At 34.9% G+C, this 17,064-nt stretch overlaps 1 protein-coding gene across 2 annotated transcripts in view; it reads left to right on the forward strand.

The window, feature by feature from the left end:
* DCDC1 (doublecortin domain containing 1) overlaps positions 1 to 17,064 on the forward strand; it is a 661,015-nt gene that overhangs the window by 382,389 nt on the left and 261,562 nt on the right. For both annotated transcript variants that reach the window (XM_071218130.1, XM_058305602.2), the window contains 4 exons: positions 529 to 654; positions 2,981 to 3,086; positions 9,537 to 9,671; positions 11,768 to 11,886. In XM_071218130.1, coding sequence (XP_071074231.1) covers positions 529 to 654; positions 2,981 to 3,086; positions 9,537 to 9,671; positions 11,768 to 11,886 — 486 coding nt within the window. The remainder of the gene's footprint in view (positions 1 to 528; positions 655 to 2,980; positions 3,087 to 9,536; positions 9,672 to 11,767; positions 11,887 to 17,064) is intronic.

Raw genomic sequence — 17,064 nt, forward strand, 5'->3', positions numbered from 1 at the left:
TCAATTTGATTTTAATTCCCAAATAATAAAATTAACCTAAACCAATGTGCATAACAGTATTTGGTATGAAAAAATTAAATCAGCATAGCATTTAGTGAACTCACAAAAGAAATAGTTATTTGTAGCCAAAGAGTATGGATTCATTTAACATCTCCAAATATCATTCTGGGTGCCTTGCATTGCAGTTATACATGAAAAGTGAATATTATGTGAATGAGAATTATTTTTCTCAACTAAATACTTAGATTTTATTATTGCAACTATTTTTTAAAATGTATTGTTATGTTTGTTGTTACATATGTTGTATGTTACAAATATTTTGGTATATTGTATATAAACTAAATAAAAGGAAATTTTCATTTTAAGGGCCAATATAGGATACTAGCAATAGTGGTACATAATAGAAAATTCACTTAATTCTGGATTTTATTAGACACTGATATTGTATGTTTTATTGCTTATTTGTACCCAAATATCAGTGTAGGTAGACTTTTTCAGATAGCTTTGATATCGTTTCCGTTTTTTCAGATCTCCATTAAACCCTGTTCTGGGTTTGACCTTTGACCAAGTGACTGCATTTGCCAGGCGTGGTATCACAGTTGCATATAAAACCCGTTTGGATCCTAATGCTGTCCTGCTACCTGGATGTGACAAGTAAATTAACATGTGTTTGGTTAAAGTGATCTGAATCACCTAATTCAGGATTTCCCAGAGCGCGAGATTTAAACACTAAAAGACATTTTCCAAATTGTTATTTAAGACAACAATTACTTGTTTAAGTGACTTATTTCTGGTGTAATGAGCTAGTGCTTAAAACATGTGGGGCAATGAGCAGAATATAGTTTCTGCTTTGCAGAGGTAACAACAATTTTATTTGAAATTTAAAAACTGTTTTTAGTGGGTATTTCTAAATTAATTAAATTGGTCATTAAAATATAAAATGCTAGGATTCCTTGTATGCATGTTCATATTTAAATATGTCATTTAATAATGATAAATTTAAAACAAAAGTAATATACTGGAAGCTTGGTGGGTGGTAATTTAAAAAGTAGAGTGAGAGTGAGGAGATCTGGACTTCTAGTCCTATCTTTGCTCCTGCTTATCCATGACAAATTGGGCAAATCCCTTAATTGCCCTAGGTCTCAGTTTCTTACTTCCTATCTATAAATAATAAAACCTGGCATTTACTGAATGTTGTACACAGGCCAGTTATAGATCTGAATGAACTGGGTAATAATTTTTTAACCTTCAACAGAATTATTTTTACCCCATTAATACCTATTGTCCTATTATTATTACAATTTTTATAGAAGCAGAAACTGAGGGGTGGAAGGGTGAAGTAATTTGCCCAAAGTCACACAACTGATACGTGGTGTAGAGCCAAAATTCTATTAATAACATAGATTATTAGCCTCTAAAACCTGAGTGTTTAACCACTATCCAGCACTGCCCAGTAGAATTCTCTGTGACTATGGAGATTCCTTAAGTGGCCACGGAGCATTTGAAATGTGACTAGTATGACTATGGAACTGAGTTTTAAGTTTTGTTTCATTTAAATTAATTTCAATTTAAATAGGAACATGTGGGTAGTGGTTGCAGTACTGAGCAGTGCAGCACAATACTGGTGCTTTGTTGAATTTGGTGATCTTTCTGTAATGTCCCATCTAGCTTAATATTTTGTAAATTAACAAATTACAACTCTCCTTAGTATGCAGATGAAGAGGCTGAAGCAAAGAACCAAAAGCAGTCTGATGAGGTTACTCAGTCCAGCTAGTGTCAATCTAGTGCTAAAAAGCATAGACTCAGTCTTCTTTGCTAGCTAGCTAAGCAACAGCTGTATCCCCCTAATCACCAACTACTTTCCAGGCAAGCTCTAAACCTGTTTCTTCTTGTTCTCTCTCTCTTTTTCATAGACACAAAATAAATCCTTCAACATTCATTTTATAGGCTTTTTCCATTTATAATATTTATGCAATGATCTTTCCCCAGGCTGTTAAATTTTCCCAGTTCTTTCCCACTTTAATTTTTAACTAGAATCTTATATGTTTAACTCTAGTATGTATTCCCTCTTAATTTTACTTTCTTGAATACAACGAACACTGCTTTATTGGATTGATTCAAATTAGATCTAGATCCCTAAGTATAACAATGTGAAAATGTCCTTATTGGATGGAAAATAGTTTTGATAGATTATTTACTTAATTTTTGCATTTTTTCCCTGTATTTCAAAGTGGTGATGATCTGCTTGTAATATGGGTCATTTGAATTCAAAGTCATACCTTATTCATCTTTATTAGAGTGTTGATAAAAAATACTATCGCCAATCCTAAGATTGGTTTCTGTTGAATTCTAAGATATCAGGGTTGAGCGAGATAATTCTTTTTAGGGTAAGAATCCTCTCTTGTAAGATAAGTGGAACCTAAGCTCTCAAGTTTGTGTTTTGTCTGTGTACCTGCTAGACTATGCTACCCCTTAAGGCTTTCTTAAAAATACCAGGCTAGCATGTCTAACATAACCATTTTAAGTATAAAACAGGATTCATTATTCATTGTCTAGCATAGTTACTATATAAATTTATCAGTGAAGATGGTCTCCATTCTGAGTAATTTTGTAATATTAAAAATTATTTTTTATTTCTTTGTTCTATTAAAAATTAATTGGTCATGGGATTTCCCCAAAATCATTAATTATTGTGAGTTAAGATTTTAAAGCCTTCCCTTTTCCAATTATGGCTAACAAGGCATTTTTCAAATTTCTCTTTAAAAAGATTATGACTATATACTGGTTTAGTCACTAGTAGGGACTGAGGCATACATTATTAATCTGTAGGTTAAAGAATATTATAATTAAATAATTATATATATAATATATAAAAATATATAAATATAAATATATATAAAAATATAAATAAATATAAATAAATAATTATAATTAAATAAATTCTTCTAAGAAAAATAATTACGTATTTTACTCTTCTTAGATGGGAAGTTTGTGAGGGATTTCCACTTAATTTTAACTATACCAGTCAGGTGATACCTGCTCAATTTGAAAAAGTAGACCTGGAGGACCATTTCATACAGAACAAGGTCAGAATTATTTGTTATAATAATCGACAATGTGACTTTTATGTTTTGGGTGCTTGGTCAATGTCTAGTGAATGAATGGATATTTATGGTACATATTTGAAAACTATATACTATTTTTACAGATGTTGGGGCTAGTAGTCTTTACTTCCTGTTAATTAATTAAGCACTTTAAAACTGAAGTGGTACATAGCTTTCTTATTGAAAAAAATAATTCTTCCTGAATTTATATCATTTAAGTCCCATTGTTTAGCATATTTTCATTCTTGCATTTGTATTAATAAGTACGAGTTGGTTAAGAAAGTCTTTAAAGTGGCTGCTATCTCTTTGTACTTTGAGATTTGGTTTGTTTCCTCTATATGTCAATCTCTCTAGGCAACTTGAGTTCTTTAGAAAACTCAATTCATGCCACCCCAATCTAGGAACTTATTTTTAAATTTGTCTTTAATTATATCTCCTTTCAGAATAGAAGATGTTTTTTCTCCAGTTGAACTATGAAAGGCATTTGATAAGTCTCCAAAGAAGGAATGATTATTTTGTTTTTCTTAGCTGGTAAACTCTATATAGGGCCATTGTTAATTCAGCTTCATAAGTTTTAGTTTTTGAACATATGAAATTAAAACCAAATACCACTGACAGAGATGGGAATGCCAATAGAAAGTAGGGCTTCCTGTCAACCTGCCTGGTGCCTTACTTCCTACTTTCTTTTAATTTCTCATTGCTGACTGTAGTCTCTCTGTTACATCAAAATACGTATTGAAAATCTTGGTTGTTTTAAGGAGTCTATGAAGCTAAATTATAAAAATAGAATAAAATAAATATTCCTAATCCTGTCTGTTTTTGAGCAATTTAGAAAATGCAAGTAATTTAAATGGTTCCCTACAAACTAATCCCTTTTTTATTTTTAAATTCACTTGGCAATGTTTATTAACCATATGTAGGATCCCATGGCATTCCTTTTTAGGTTTGCTATTGACTTCTGAATCAAGTTCCAAGTCCTCTTCTGGCCTTCAGTGATTTCCACGATTCTCCTCCCATCTACTCCCAGTCTCAGCTTACTCTCCCAACATTTTCCTCATCTTGATCTTCTCTGTATGCTATGCTACAGTTGGAATTAATGAATTTCACATTGGTATACTTGTGCCATCACGTGGATTATTCTTTACTTAGGATGTACCCCCTGCCATTAACATCCCTGGCCTCCTGTGTCATCCCTCCCTCTTAAGTCATCACTCAACTTCCTCTTCTTTCATGAAACCTTCCCAGATTATCCAGAAAGAATTAATCTCTAAATATTGTGTGTTCTCAGAACTTCTTTTTTCCCTTTGAAAATTGTTCTTATAGTTTGTGTTCTGTTGTAGGCATTTGTTGTTGTGTCTTTTTCCTCCACTAAATTGAGAATTCCTTGGGAAAAAGACATTATTTCTTACTCATCTTTGTGTCCATAAATGTCAGCACAAATCCTTGAATGTAGAGCAAGTGCACACTACATTTTTTGATTAATGGCTTTTTCAGTTTAGACCTTAACTATCTTTAAGTGCTCACTATTCTTCAATATGTTCTTTGTGTGTTAGCCAAGTTAGAGTTTTCATATGTTCTTTTTTGAAGCAGTCCATGCTTTTGTTAAATGATGTCCATGCAGATTCCTCTACCTGGAATTCAACCTTCCTTCCTCTCTTTGTCACCACTCTTTGGACTTCTCTGTCACCCTTGTGCTGTATCCTAGCACACAGTGCTTAGCACATCGATGGCATTCAATAGTGCTTGTGGAAATCCTGCCTGTCATTCTAGCCATATCTGATCTGTGTCTCTTTCATGATATCTTTCTTTACATCAACTTTACCCCCAACCAAGATATGATTTTTCTGGCCTTGTTACCCCAATTTCATCCTTCTTATGTCATTACAGCAACACTAAGCTGTTCTTACAATATTTTTTGCTTGAATTAAAGTCAACTAGTGCTCCAAGTATGAGTGCATTTCAGATCTCATTGAGGTAGATAGGGGAGAGTGGTGGATTCCCCTGGAAATATTGAGATTAGATCAAGAGGGGCCTCAATTCAATGTTAGGGAGTCTAGATGTTGTTCTATAGAAAACAGTAAGCCATTGAAAATATTATAGCAGAAATAAGATTCTTATGTTAGGAAGCTAATTCTTGAAGTTCTTGTCTTATCTGCTGTGCTAGTTTGAAAATTCTTCAAGCAAAGAAACTATCCCTATCATTCTTGTCTCCGCTGCACTATCTAAATGCTCAGACTTAGCTAAACTGAATTGAATTCATTAGATGATTCACTAAATTCTAAAAAAAAGTTGATACCAGAGGAACATCAGGGATGGGGGGAGGGAACCCCTAAGGATGCATCTCTATTTGATATTTTCCCAGAGTAGGACTTTACAAGATAACTATGCTTTCTAAAGTTGAAAAACTGGATGATAGCATTTCATAGTTCTTTCTTCATTATTAATTGATTTCAATGATTTAGTGAAAATGAGAAAACACTCATCTTAAACACGTTTGTACCCTTTTGCATTTTTGGAAGAAGCTGTAATTGACTAAAATTTTTGTCCAACCAAAGAGTTGCGTAAGAAAATAAAGAAATGACAAACTGGCTGGTAAAGAAGAGAAAAATGGTCCTCCCTTAGCTATGAAACCTTTAAAATCCTCTCAGAAAATGTCTCTGATTAATCACAGAGTGGTGATCAGTGCATTGGGAACAGTAATCTAATAACCTGAAAAGAAGTACTTTTAATGATAGATTCAGGCTGAAGTCACAGATATCTACAGGATATTTCATTGTAGAATCTTGCTGCTCATTGAGGTAAAGAAGACACTAAGAGGATTACAACCGGGGTGGAGAGAAGGGAGGCAAAAGCTGATATTCTTGATGCATACGTTTGAAAATTGGTTTGAGATAGAGATATCAGTGCTCAACCCCTGACTGTTCTTTTAAATCTCTTATTGACAAGTAAAACCTTTCCTACAGAGAAAAATTTAGAACATATAATCCCTGTTAGTAATGTCAGAGACAGATATAACCCTGACAATTACAACCTGTTGCTCTTTATCCATTTCAAAAAAATATTTAGAGTCTACTATGAATTGACAATTTGGCTAAAACATCTTTCAACAGCTCTCTATTATTACTTAAATTGGCAACACTTTTTATTTCCATCGAGTAAAAGGACAATAAAATTATGCATTTCCATGAATTGGATGAGATTTAAACTTCATGATAGTTAATATAAAAGAAAAAAAAGAAATGACAGAAATAGTGCAAGGAATGCCTGGTTTTGGGAAAATACACCAGAAAAATGGACTACAGTGTTTGGCAGGTCATATATTCTGCCAAAATGAAAAGGAAATTAATTTTGATCTTAGCCCTTTAGTATGTGACTTTGCAGATATCAGCAGGACATTAGTGACAACTTTAAGTATGGAAACAGCAAGAACAGCAAATTGTGGTTTTAAATTCAAAAGTGACTTGTAAATTTAGCAGTTTGGGATGCTGACAGAATGCAGTATTCTGTATGTCATAAAGGAGACTAAGAAAAGAAAAACCTTTCTTTGGAGAGAAAGTCATTGAAAAATAATGTTTTCTACAAATAATTTATATACTGGGACAAATACAAAATTAATTTTCATTTAAATTTTGAACCAATTGCCATTAGAGTTGGAAACAGGAAATTTAATAATAAAATCCCAAGTCCCTTCCTTATATTTTACAACAATAATTGGGAACTATATGAGGGCTTCAGATTTCAGATATTTTGCCTAGTTTGGTCACATAATTTTGTCCCTGATGACATTTTCTGCCTTCATATTTTTCCAATTCTTGACCTTAGATGTGCATAGATTCATCAGATATAGATTTTGAGAATGGGAAAAATAAAAGGGAAATGAGAAAATAGATTTTACAATATTTCTTATCATAGTAATACATTTGCATATAAAGTTTTTTAACTGGGCTCAAATTTCATTAGCAAAGGCAAAAATATTATAAAATTTCTATGTAGTAAGCAATTTGTTCAGAATGTAGATTGTGATCTATGAGTTTCTCCTTTCAAGAAAAAATTTATTATCTTGTATTCTGTTCCTTGGTCAACCTGCGAGTAAAGACCTAAGTGTTTCTCTTGTTATTCTGAATTTTCATAAAGAATATTGATGGCTACTCCACCTTCATTGGTCATTTGGGAAAAAATTAAACAAAAAGGTTTAACTGATCTAGCATGTACATACATCATTTTTTTACCACTGGCTGTTACTACATCAGTATAGTACATCCAGACAAGCAAAATTATAATGGTCATTTAAAGGAAGAATATATATATATAGGTAGATAAATAGATATTTAGCATGATATGTATTTAGATACCAATTTCAACATAAATGCTATTATGTGCTTTCACACACACATACACATGTAGGCATGTAGCATTTTGTTTTGTAGATTGTCAGTATACTTTTTCTTTTCTGAATTCAAATTTTCAGTTTTTATCTCCCCATCCTCATAAATGTTTGGTCTAAAGCTAAATTATCAGATTAAATTCAAAAGAAAAAAGAAGTGAATCACAAAAGAGAAATTTAATTCCATTGTCACTTTTGGATTTTTTTTTTCTTTTTAATACCATGAAATGTAACTGAGTTAGTGGGCCTGGCTGTGTCTGCTCTAGGTAGAATCATTTGGGAACTGTCCAGCAAAATATCTCTTGAAAAACAGCATGGTGTTAATACTGGGTGCCAAACCAAGACAGACACAAAGGACCCCTTCACTCTTCACCAATAAGCCAACTGTTAAAAGATTAAAACATGTTGTGTAGATAACAAGAATTTAGGCACTGGCAGCAGGTGTTGTACAAAGAAGTATTTGGCAGTGTGGTTCTTCTGTCTGACTAATTCCTGTCATAACAATCTTCTGCCCAGTTGCAGAGGGGAGTTTTGAGTGTGATGGCAACTTGGAGTTAGGCGGTTGAGTAAGAATGCTACTTTAAATGCTGAGTCCTGTGGAGGATGTATTAGTACAATATAGTTTATCATTGTTCAGAAACTGTAGGGGATTCCCCTCCAGAATCCATCCAGTTCTGGCTAACTGTGAAATACACAATCAAACAGCTGTAAGCTAAATCTGCTTATGTGGTAGGGTCGCTTTTTTTCTTTAATTTTTATTTTCACGTCTAGGAATCCTATGACATTTTCCTCTCTTGAGAAAGAGAATTATTTTATAACCATTATAAAAGAATTACCAAATATATTTGTAGTTGCAGCTTATGTTCTAGCCTTATTACATTTGTAAAATATCTTTTAAATCATCACTTAATTTCTGTATTTTAAAAAATACTAGACAAATATATAGTATTAGCACAGATACAGAGTGGACTTTTTAGTATTAGAAAATAATGTAAATTGCTAAAGAAGGAATGTCATTTACTGGGCTTCAAGCTTCATGTTATACAAATAAATACTGGTACTTAAATTATAAAGAGCATGCTTACTCAGGGAAAGTGATCATATCAGTTAGGAGAAAGTTTATTGACGATGAGTTAGCAGAATTCCAAAGGTGATGTGAGTGCCTAATAATTTGACAATCAGATCTAAGGAGAAAAGTTGGAAGGTTGCACAATACCTTAGATTTATGTAATCAGATAATGAGCCTGTGTTAAATGGATGTAGTAACTCCCAGCTCAGTCCCCTTCTGTCCATCCCAACAACTGTCTCTGAAGTCTCAGCTCAAATCCCTTTATTTTTAGGAGATTTTACAGACTCCCAGCTGCTCTCCCTGACTTTGATAGCTCTGTTCCACAAACCATTATGTTTATCCTTACAGGATCATCCTTACTAAAATCTGCTATAATCCAGTCTCTCCCTATTTAAAGCTTTCCTGGTTCCCCACTGTCCACCCAACTCCACCACCTTATACTTTATACCTTCTCCAATCTGGTCAAACTTACCTTTTTGAGACTACTCACAAATCCTAGCACCATTGACTATATTTTCTTGCCTTTACTTTGTACCTTTTTAGTCTTCGTTGTTCCTGTTTTAACTATCTTCATCTGTAAAGTCCTCTTTCTGATATTACCTCTTTTAGGATGCTCCATTTTTTAATCACTCCAGCAGAAATGATCCTACCATTCTTTGCACACCTATAACACTATTTAATCATTCATGTGAAGCTTAACTTGAAATTGTGAGTGTGTGTATGTGTTGTTGCCTCTGCCCTGTTGTAAGAAGGAAAAGTTTTATACTATCCAACATCATACGGTCTAGAGCCTTGCATATCAGAGTTGATGCTCAACACTGTATTGACTGGGTTCAATTGAATGGGGTTGAACTCTATTCTCTGAAAAGACCTTCTCAATCAGAAACATAATATTCTAGGATAACTTAATTTAGGCAAGTTGAAGAAGGTTAAATTTCAGGCTGTAAGTTAAAAATGCCTACTTCTCCTCATGGTATAGGTGGATCCCAGTATTGTCCTGCATGCCTCCGTTTCCATCAGAAAGCACAGTTCCTCAGCTAGTCAAGCGAGTGGCGGAAGTCAGATAGTGCCGCCTGCCCTGTGGCCTGCAGCCAGCTTGTGGTTGATCACTAAGGTACCCAAGAATGTCCTTGATCCCAGAGTGACTTCTGCTTGCTCGCTGGCTCCTTTTGCTGCCCCAGCACTCGGTGCTGTGACTGCACATGAGCATGCAAGGGGAAGTGTGATAAACTGTTGGATGTTGCCAGTACCGCCTCTTTGCTCTTGGCATTGTCTAGCCCAGAGGACTTCTGTAGACCTCCAAGTGAACATTCGTTCACTTCCAGACATGCTGATTTGTTTGCACCCCAGAGTGGACTTAAACCAAGCATCAAACTTATTTACAGTCCTCAGGCTCACCACTTTTGTGGGATTTATATGAATGGCATTTGCTTCTATTTGTTAATCTTCATTGTTGAGCTTCACCACTCAGCTCCATGGTGCCTGCTGGGTTAGCTCCATATTATTCTTTGGCATATTGTCTTTGCAAGGATAGCATTTTTAAAGAAATTCCTGAATATGAAATATGAACAATGCCTAATGCAGATTTTAACCAGTGTATGGCAATATTTAATTTTTAATCTCCATTTTATATGATTTGCCTTGATTTAAATTGATTATCCTCCCCATAATTATCCTCCCCAAGCCTCTTACCATTGAAATATGTTTTGTAATTGCTGCCAGATATTTATGTCTAGAAAGAGATGGTGCAACTTTTATCCACTCTTCCTCCTGTATTCCTGTATCTCCTTTTGCTTCCTCATTACAGGCTAATTTTTTCCCCCCGAGGTATCAGGGCCAGGGATGGAACCCTGGGACCTCGTAAGTGGGAAGCTATCACTCAACCACTGAGCCACATCAGCTCCTCTGAGTTGTTTTTTTTTTCATTTGTTTGCTTGTTGTTTGTTTTTGTGTTTAGGAGGCACCAGGACCTCCCACGTGGGAAGCAGGATCTCAACTGTTTGAGCCACATCTGCTCCCACTATAGACTAATTCGCTGTTTCTGGAATTTCATGACATCAGAAAACCTTATTTAAAATGGTCTCAAAAATAATAGAAATGCTTAATGAGAAAAGTATGGACTTTGGAGTTAGATCTGGATTGGGATCCTGGCTCTGCCTTGTATGGACTTTGGGGAATTGACTCAGCCACACTGAAGCTTCATTTCCTCATTTATAAAATAGAATTAATTATGCCTACCTTTCACAGTTACTGAAGAGATTAAATGAGAATGCATGTCTGAAGTTCAAGCATAGTATCTGGTACACAGAAAGTGCTAAATCAATGGAGGTTCTCTTTCCTTACCCCAAGGAATTTTCTCTTCTGTATTGACAAGCATATTCAAAGGAGGATTCTATTCTGTGCTTATTAGAACAAAAATTCTTTAAACATGCTTTTCCTCAGTCATCTTATGTTTCTTTTCTGTGCAACAAAAACACAAGGAATAAAAGTTACATGCTACAAAGAAGCCAACTTTGAAAGTCCTTTTAGATTGGATTCTCCCTTCTTCCTTTCAAAATAAACTATTTAACTTAAGACAGAGAATTTTGTCTATCATAAATCTCCAGTATAGATAATAAATTCCTCAGTGGTTGTTACTTATTTAAAATGTTGTGTTGATTCACAAACAAAATTGTTAAATGGCCATTCGAGCAATATTCTCAATTTCCTTAGCAGAGAATCTTAACATTTAAAACAAAAGCAGCTCATACACCATAAAATATTTAACCCATGGTATTTAGACCCAGAATAAAACTTTAAATCAATACAAAGGTTATGGATTTGTTTTAAAGATTTCAGTTCACTGCACTTTTTTTTTTCTGTGCATACATATTTCAAGTAAGCTCTGTAGTTAGAACTATAGCAAGTGACACGTAATGGACCCCAAATCGCTGCACTGTGAAATATGCACAGAAATAAAGGACAAATGAAGATATCAAGGTCGGTTTTATTTTGCACTGAACTGTAAAATGCCACCCTTGTTGGACAGAAGATCACTGGTTCTGAGCAGGGCTCACTGGCTGCTAAGTTGTGGGTAGTGTTTCACTTTCGGCAACTGTTAATATCCGGGGTTATCCAGGCATAATGACCTCACTATTTGTGACACATTGTTGAATTTTCTGGTTCTTTTAACTTATTTAGACCTTTCTCCCCCTCTCTATTCATTGGAAGACTGGAATGATCCTGAGTCAAGCGATAACTCAGGGCTGCCTAGCTGTTGGTCATCCAATCAGAGTCAAGGCTGCTGAAGGAACATTGCAAGGAGGCTATAAATTAACCCTACAGAAAAGGTAATGTTTGTGAGCTATTTAGTTCAAGATGATAAATGTTATTTTCAAGATTTCTGAGCAGTCAAACTGGGATACCTCCTGACTTAGACAGAATGTTCATTAGGTGTTTAAATTTGTGTTCATAATATCAATATTAATTTTTAATCTTAAAATGTATGCTACTGTTTGGCAGCGGTCTTAAATATTTTTAGAGGTGAAATGATGGCCTTCAAGATGCACCTATGTTGTAGACAAGCTACTGTTTTTCTCATAATTATCAGAACTCAATTATTTCCATTTTGATTTCTAATCAAATGTTTTAGGGTTTTCTGTGTATTCCTAATCTTTTCTCTTCCTTGCAAATATGAAATATTAAACTGTGAAAGAAAAATCAAGGAGACAAATACTGCTGGCTTGTAAGTGTCCTTCCTCTCTGTTTTATTCTGACTTAGGAAAGTTAAATTAAAAATAAAAAATAGATTTTGTTTCAAGTTAGTAATAAGGCAGAATTTTGATTATCTCTAACAGTTTGGAAATCCTAGAGGCTTTCTTTTTTCTGCTCTTTCATCTTTTGATTTCACCTAGTACTGACAAAAGAAGTCCTATGTACTTCTGGATAGTTTAGAAAGCCATTACACAACTACTTCTGGCTGGGTAATGGGCAGTTAGGGTGTGCTTAAGGCTGAAACCAGAACTACCTCTGGGGATAGGGCACTTAGGCATCAGAGAAACTGACCCAGTCACAAGTGCAGAAGGCAAATTTGCTCTGACATGCAGAGCAGACTGTCCAACAGGTGTAGAAATATCACATAATGGTTAGAAACATGGGCTACAGAGTCAGATTCCCAAGTGCAAACCTTGGCTGGACCCTTTACTCTAACAAATAAAAATTTCTGAACCAGCCATTATTCTAATTTCTATATATTGCCTTGCCATATTTATTCCTGACAACAACCTGATGAAGTAGGTATCATTATTATCTTTACAAATGAAGAAATTGAAATAGAGAGAAGTTAACCACTTGCTTAAAGCCATGTCTACTAAGTGGTTGTGCAGGAAGACTAAACAAGACAATCAGACTATAGTCCACTCTTAGCCACAATACTATGGTTCCTGGAGGTCAAAATCCATTCAAACAATTGCCAGAAAGTGCCAAGTGGAGCAGAGGATATCTCAGTGGATGAGTAGGGTCCATCAATCAATAAACCCAGGCAGAAGGGAGAGAGAGACAGTAGCTTGGCATTGTACAAGTTGGCCAGCGCTAGTGGGGTCCTAAAACACATAGTTCCTGGGCAGGGGGCAGGCAAACCCAAAGCAAGTTCTAGTTTGATGTGGGGTTGCATGTAGAGTAGGGAACAAGACTTATGGAACAGAATCAGTGCTATAAATTGGAGTCACATTTAAGCATCAACTTGTAAAGACAAGGACAAGGTCAGACTATGGAATGGGGAGCCAAAGCTGCTCTAGCTCATTTAGTCCAGGATAATAAGTAGAAAAATCAGTTAGCTGGCTCAGAAAGGATAACAGTGTTTGAATTAATAGACAGGGAATTAAAATAGTTATTATAACTGTATTTCATACATACAAGGAGCTAGAGGAGAGATTGAGCATGCTGAGCACGGTAGGGATGAAAAGACTCAAATTTCTAGAGATGAAAATTAGAATAGAATTAAATTAGAAATCAATAGCAATAGCTGTCTGGAAAATCCCCACATATTTGGATACTAAATAACACATTTCTAAATTAGCCATGGGTCAAAGAAGACATTAAAAGGGAAATTAGAAAATATTTTTTACTGAATGAAAATGAAAACACAACATATTACAATTTGCAGGATGCTCCTCAAGAAGTATTTAAGGGGAAATTTTTATAGCACTAGATGCCTATATAAGAAAAGAATAAAGAGTTCAAATCAATGACCACTGCCTTCACTTTAAGAAACTAGAATAAGACAAACAAATCAACCCTAACCTAGGCAGAAGAAAGGGGATAATAAAGATCAGAGTGGAAATCAATGAAATAGAAAACAGAACAATAGAGAAAATTGATGATACCAAAAGCTGCTTCTTTGAAAAGATCAAAGAAATTTATGAATCTCCAGCTAGACTATTCAGGAAAAAAAGAGAGCATACATTATCAGTATCAGTAATGAGAGAGGTAATATCACACACTTGATAAGGGATAAAAAGGGAATATTATGAACAACTATGTGCCAATAAATTTGAGGACTTACAAGTTTCCTTAAAGTACACAAACTACTAGTGCTCACTGAAAAAAAAATAGGTAACTTGAATAGTTCTGTCTCTTAAAGTAATTGAATTTTTAATTAAACACATTTACACAAAGAAAACTCCTGGCCCAGAGGGCTTCATTAGCTTCTGTGGGAATTCTACCAAACATTTTAAGAAGAAACACCAGTTCTATACAGATTCATACAGAGAATAGAAAAAGAAGAACTGTTTTTCAGCCCATTCTATGAGGGCAGCATCATTCTGATACCAAAAACTAGACAAAGACATTACAAGAAAAGAAAATCATATACCAAGATCCTTCCTGAACATGAATGCAAATAATTCTTAATGAAATTTTAGCAAATTAAATGCAATAATATTCAAGAAGATAATTTATCATGACTGTATTAGTCAGCCAAGGGGGTGCTGATACAAAATACCAGAAACCTGTTGGCTTTTATAGAGGGTATTTATTTGGGGTAGGAACTTACAGTTACCAGCTTACAGTTACCAAGCATAAGTTACTCTTCCCTCACAAAAGTCTATTTTCACATGTTGGAGCAAGATGGCTGCTGGCATCTGCGAGGCTTCCTGGGTTCCTCTCTTCATGGGTCTTGCTTCTCTCTGGGCTCAGGGTTCCTCTCTTCCTGGGGCTTGCTTCTCTTTCCTCTGTGAGCTTACTTCCTGGGGCTCTGGCTTAAGACTTTAGTATCAAACTCTAATGTCAAAACTTCAACATTAAAAACCCTTCAACTCTGTCCTTTGCCATGCCTTTTATCTGTGAGTCACCACCCTCAACATTCTACTGATGTGGCCAATCAAAGCCTTAATTATAATTTAATCACACCCAGGTACAGACCAGTTTACAAACATAATCTAATATCTATTTTTGAAATTCATAACTATATCAAACTGCTACAATGACCAAGTGGGGTTTAGCCCAGGAATGCAAGGGTGATTTAATATTCAGAAATCAGTCAATATAATCCACCCACATTATCAGAACAGATGGCCATAAACATAGATAAAGAAAAAAAAACATATGGTCATATAAATAGACAAAAAAGATTTTTAAAAAATGCAGTATCAATTACAAAACAAACTCTCAGCAAACTAAATAGAAGGAAACAGTTGTCAAAGGGCATCTATGAAAAACCTACAGTTAGCATCATATTTAAGGATGAAAAGCTAATGCTTCCCCCTTTTAAGTTCAGGAACAAGGTGAGGCTGTCCCCCTTTACAGTTCCTATTCAGCATTGCATTGAAGCTTTTAGCCAGTGTAACAAGATAAGGAAAAGAAATGAAAAACATCTAGATTGAAATTGAAGAAGCATAACTCTTTTTATTTGCAGATGATGTGGTTGTCTATATAAAAAACACTGTGGACTCTACAAAAACCTTTTAGAGTTAATAAATCAGTTTAGCATTTTTCCCTTGCTTACACAATTGCCTTTCCCCAACACTAATACTTTCCTCTAAAGTGAGCTTAACCAACAACAAGTAACTAGAATAAGAAGAAAAAAGTGACAAAGAGAAGATATAACACCTATGCAAAAATAACAACTAATTAACCTACAAGAGCAGACAAAGAAGCTAAGGAACTGATTAAATTCATCAAAATAAAGAGATGACCAGAAAGCAACAAAAATCTACAAACCAAACCAATAATCAGGAAAACATGGCTGAATCCAATCAACAAACCAATAATCACGAAGGGGAACAAAACTTGGCACAAGCAATGAAAGATCTCAGAACATTTATCACCGACAAATTTGATGCAGTAATGAAAGAGGTTAACAACATGAAGACATCACTTGGAGGGGAAATTGCAGACATACGCAAAAACATAACAGATATGATGGGAATGAACACCACAGTTCAAGAAATCAAAAATACACTTGCAGCAAATATCAGCAGACTAGAAGAGACAGAGCAGAGAATTAGTGATGTGGAAGACAGTACATCAGAAATCAAACAGATAGTAGAAGGGGTTAATAAGAAGATAGAAAAAATCCAATTAGGATTTAGGGACCTGAATGACAATGCAAAATGCTCAAACATACATATTATAGGCATTCCAGAAGGTGAAGAGAAGGAAAAGGGGTCAGAAGGAGTGTTGCAGGAAATAATGGCTGAAAACTTCCCAAATCTACTGAAAGAGACAGATGTACATATCCAAGAAGCACAGCGCACTCCACAAGTCATAAACCCCAACAGGCCCACCCCAAGACATATACTTGTCAAATTATCCAAGGCTCAAGACAAAGAGAAAATCCTAAAAGCAGCAAGAGAAAAGAAAACCATCACATACAAGGGAAGCTCAATTAGATTAAGTGCTGATTTCTCTTCTGAAACCATGGAGGCAAGAAGACAGTGGTATGATATAGTCAAGGTACTAAAGGAAAAAAATTTCCAACCAAGAATACTCTATCCAGCTAAACTAGCATTCAAACATGATGGAGAGTTCAAAATATTCGCAGACAAACAGAAACTGAAAGAGTATACCAACAAGAAACCTCCCCTTCAAGAAATTCTAAAGGGAGTTCTGCAGGAAGAAAGGAAAAAACAGGAAAGGCAAAGTTGGAGGAGAGTATAAGACCAACAACAACAACAAAAAAGACCAAAAAAAATATACAAACAAAATATGACAAACACAAATCCAATCAAAATATGGCTAACACAAATAATTCCTTGATAGTAATAACACTGAATGTCAACGGATTAAACTCACCTATCAAAAGATTCAGACTGGGACATTGGATAAGGAAATATGACCCATCCATATGCTGTCTACAAGAGACACATCTTAGACCCAGAGACGCATGGAGATTGAAAGTGAATGGCTGGAAAACAATCATACAAGCTAACAATAACCAAAAAAAGGCAGGAGTAGCTATATTAATATCAGACAAAATAGACTTTAAATGTGAAACAATTGTGAGAGACAAAGAAGGATACTACATTTTA

Source organism: Dasypus novemcinctus, chromosome 10 (assembly GCF_030445035.2).
Source record: "Dasypus novemcinctus isolate mDasNov1 chromosome 10, mDasNov1.1.hap2, whole genome shotgun sequence".
NCBI lineage: Eukaryota > Metazoa > Chordata > Mammalia > Cingulata > Dasypodidae > Dasypus > Dasypus novemcinctus.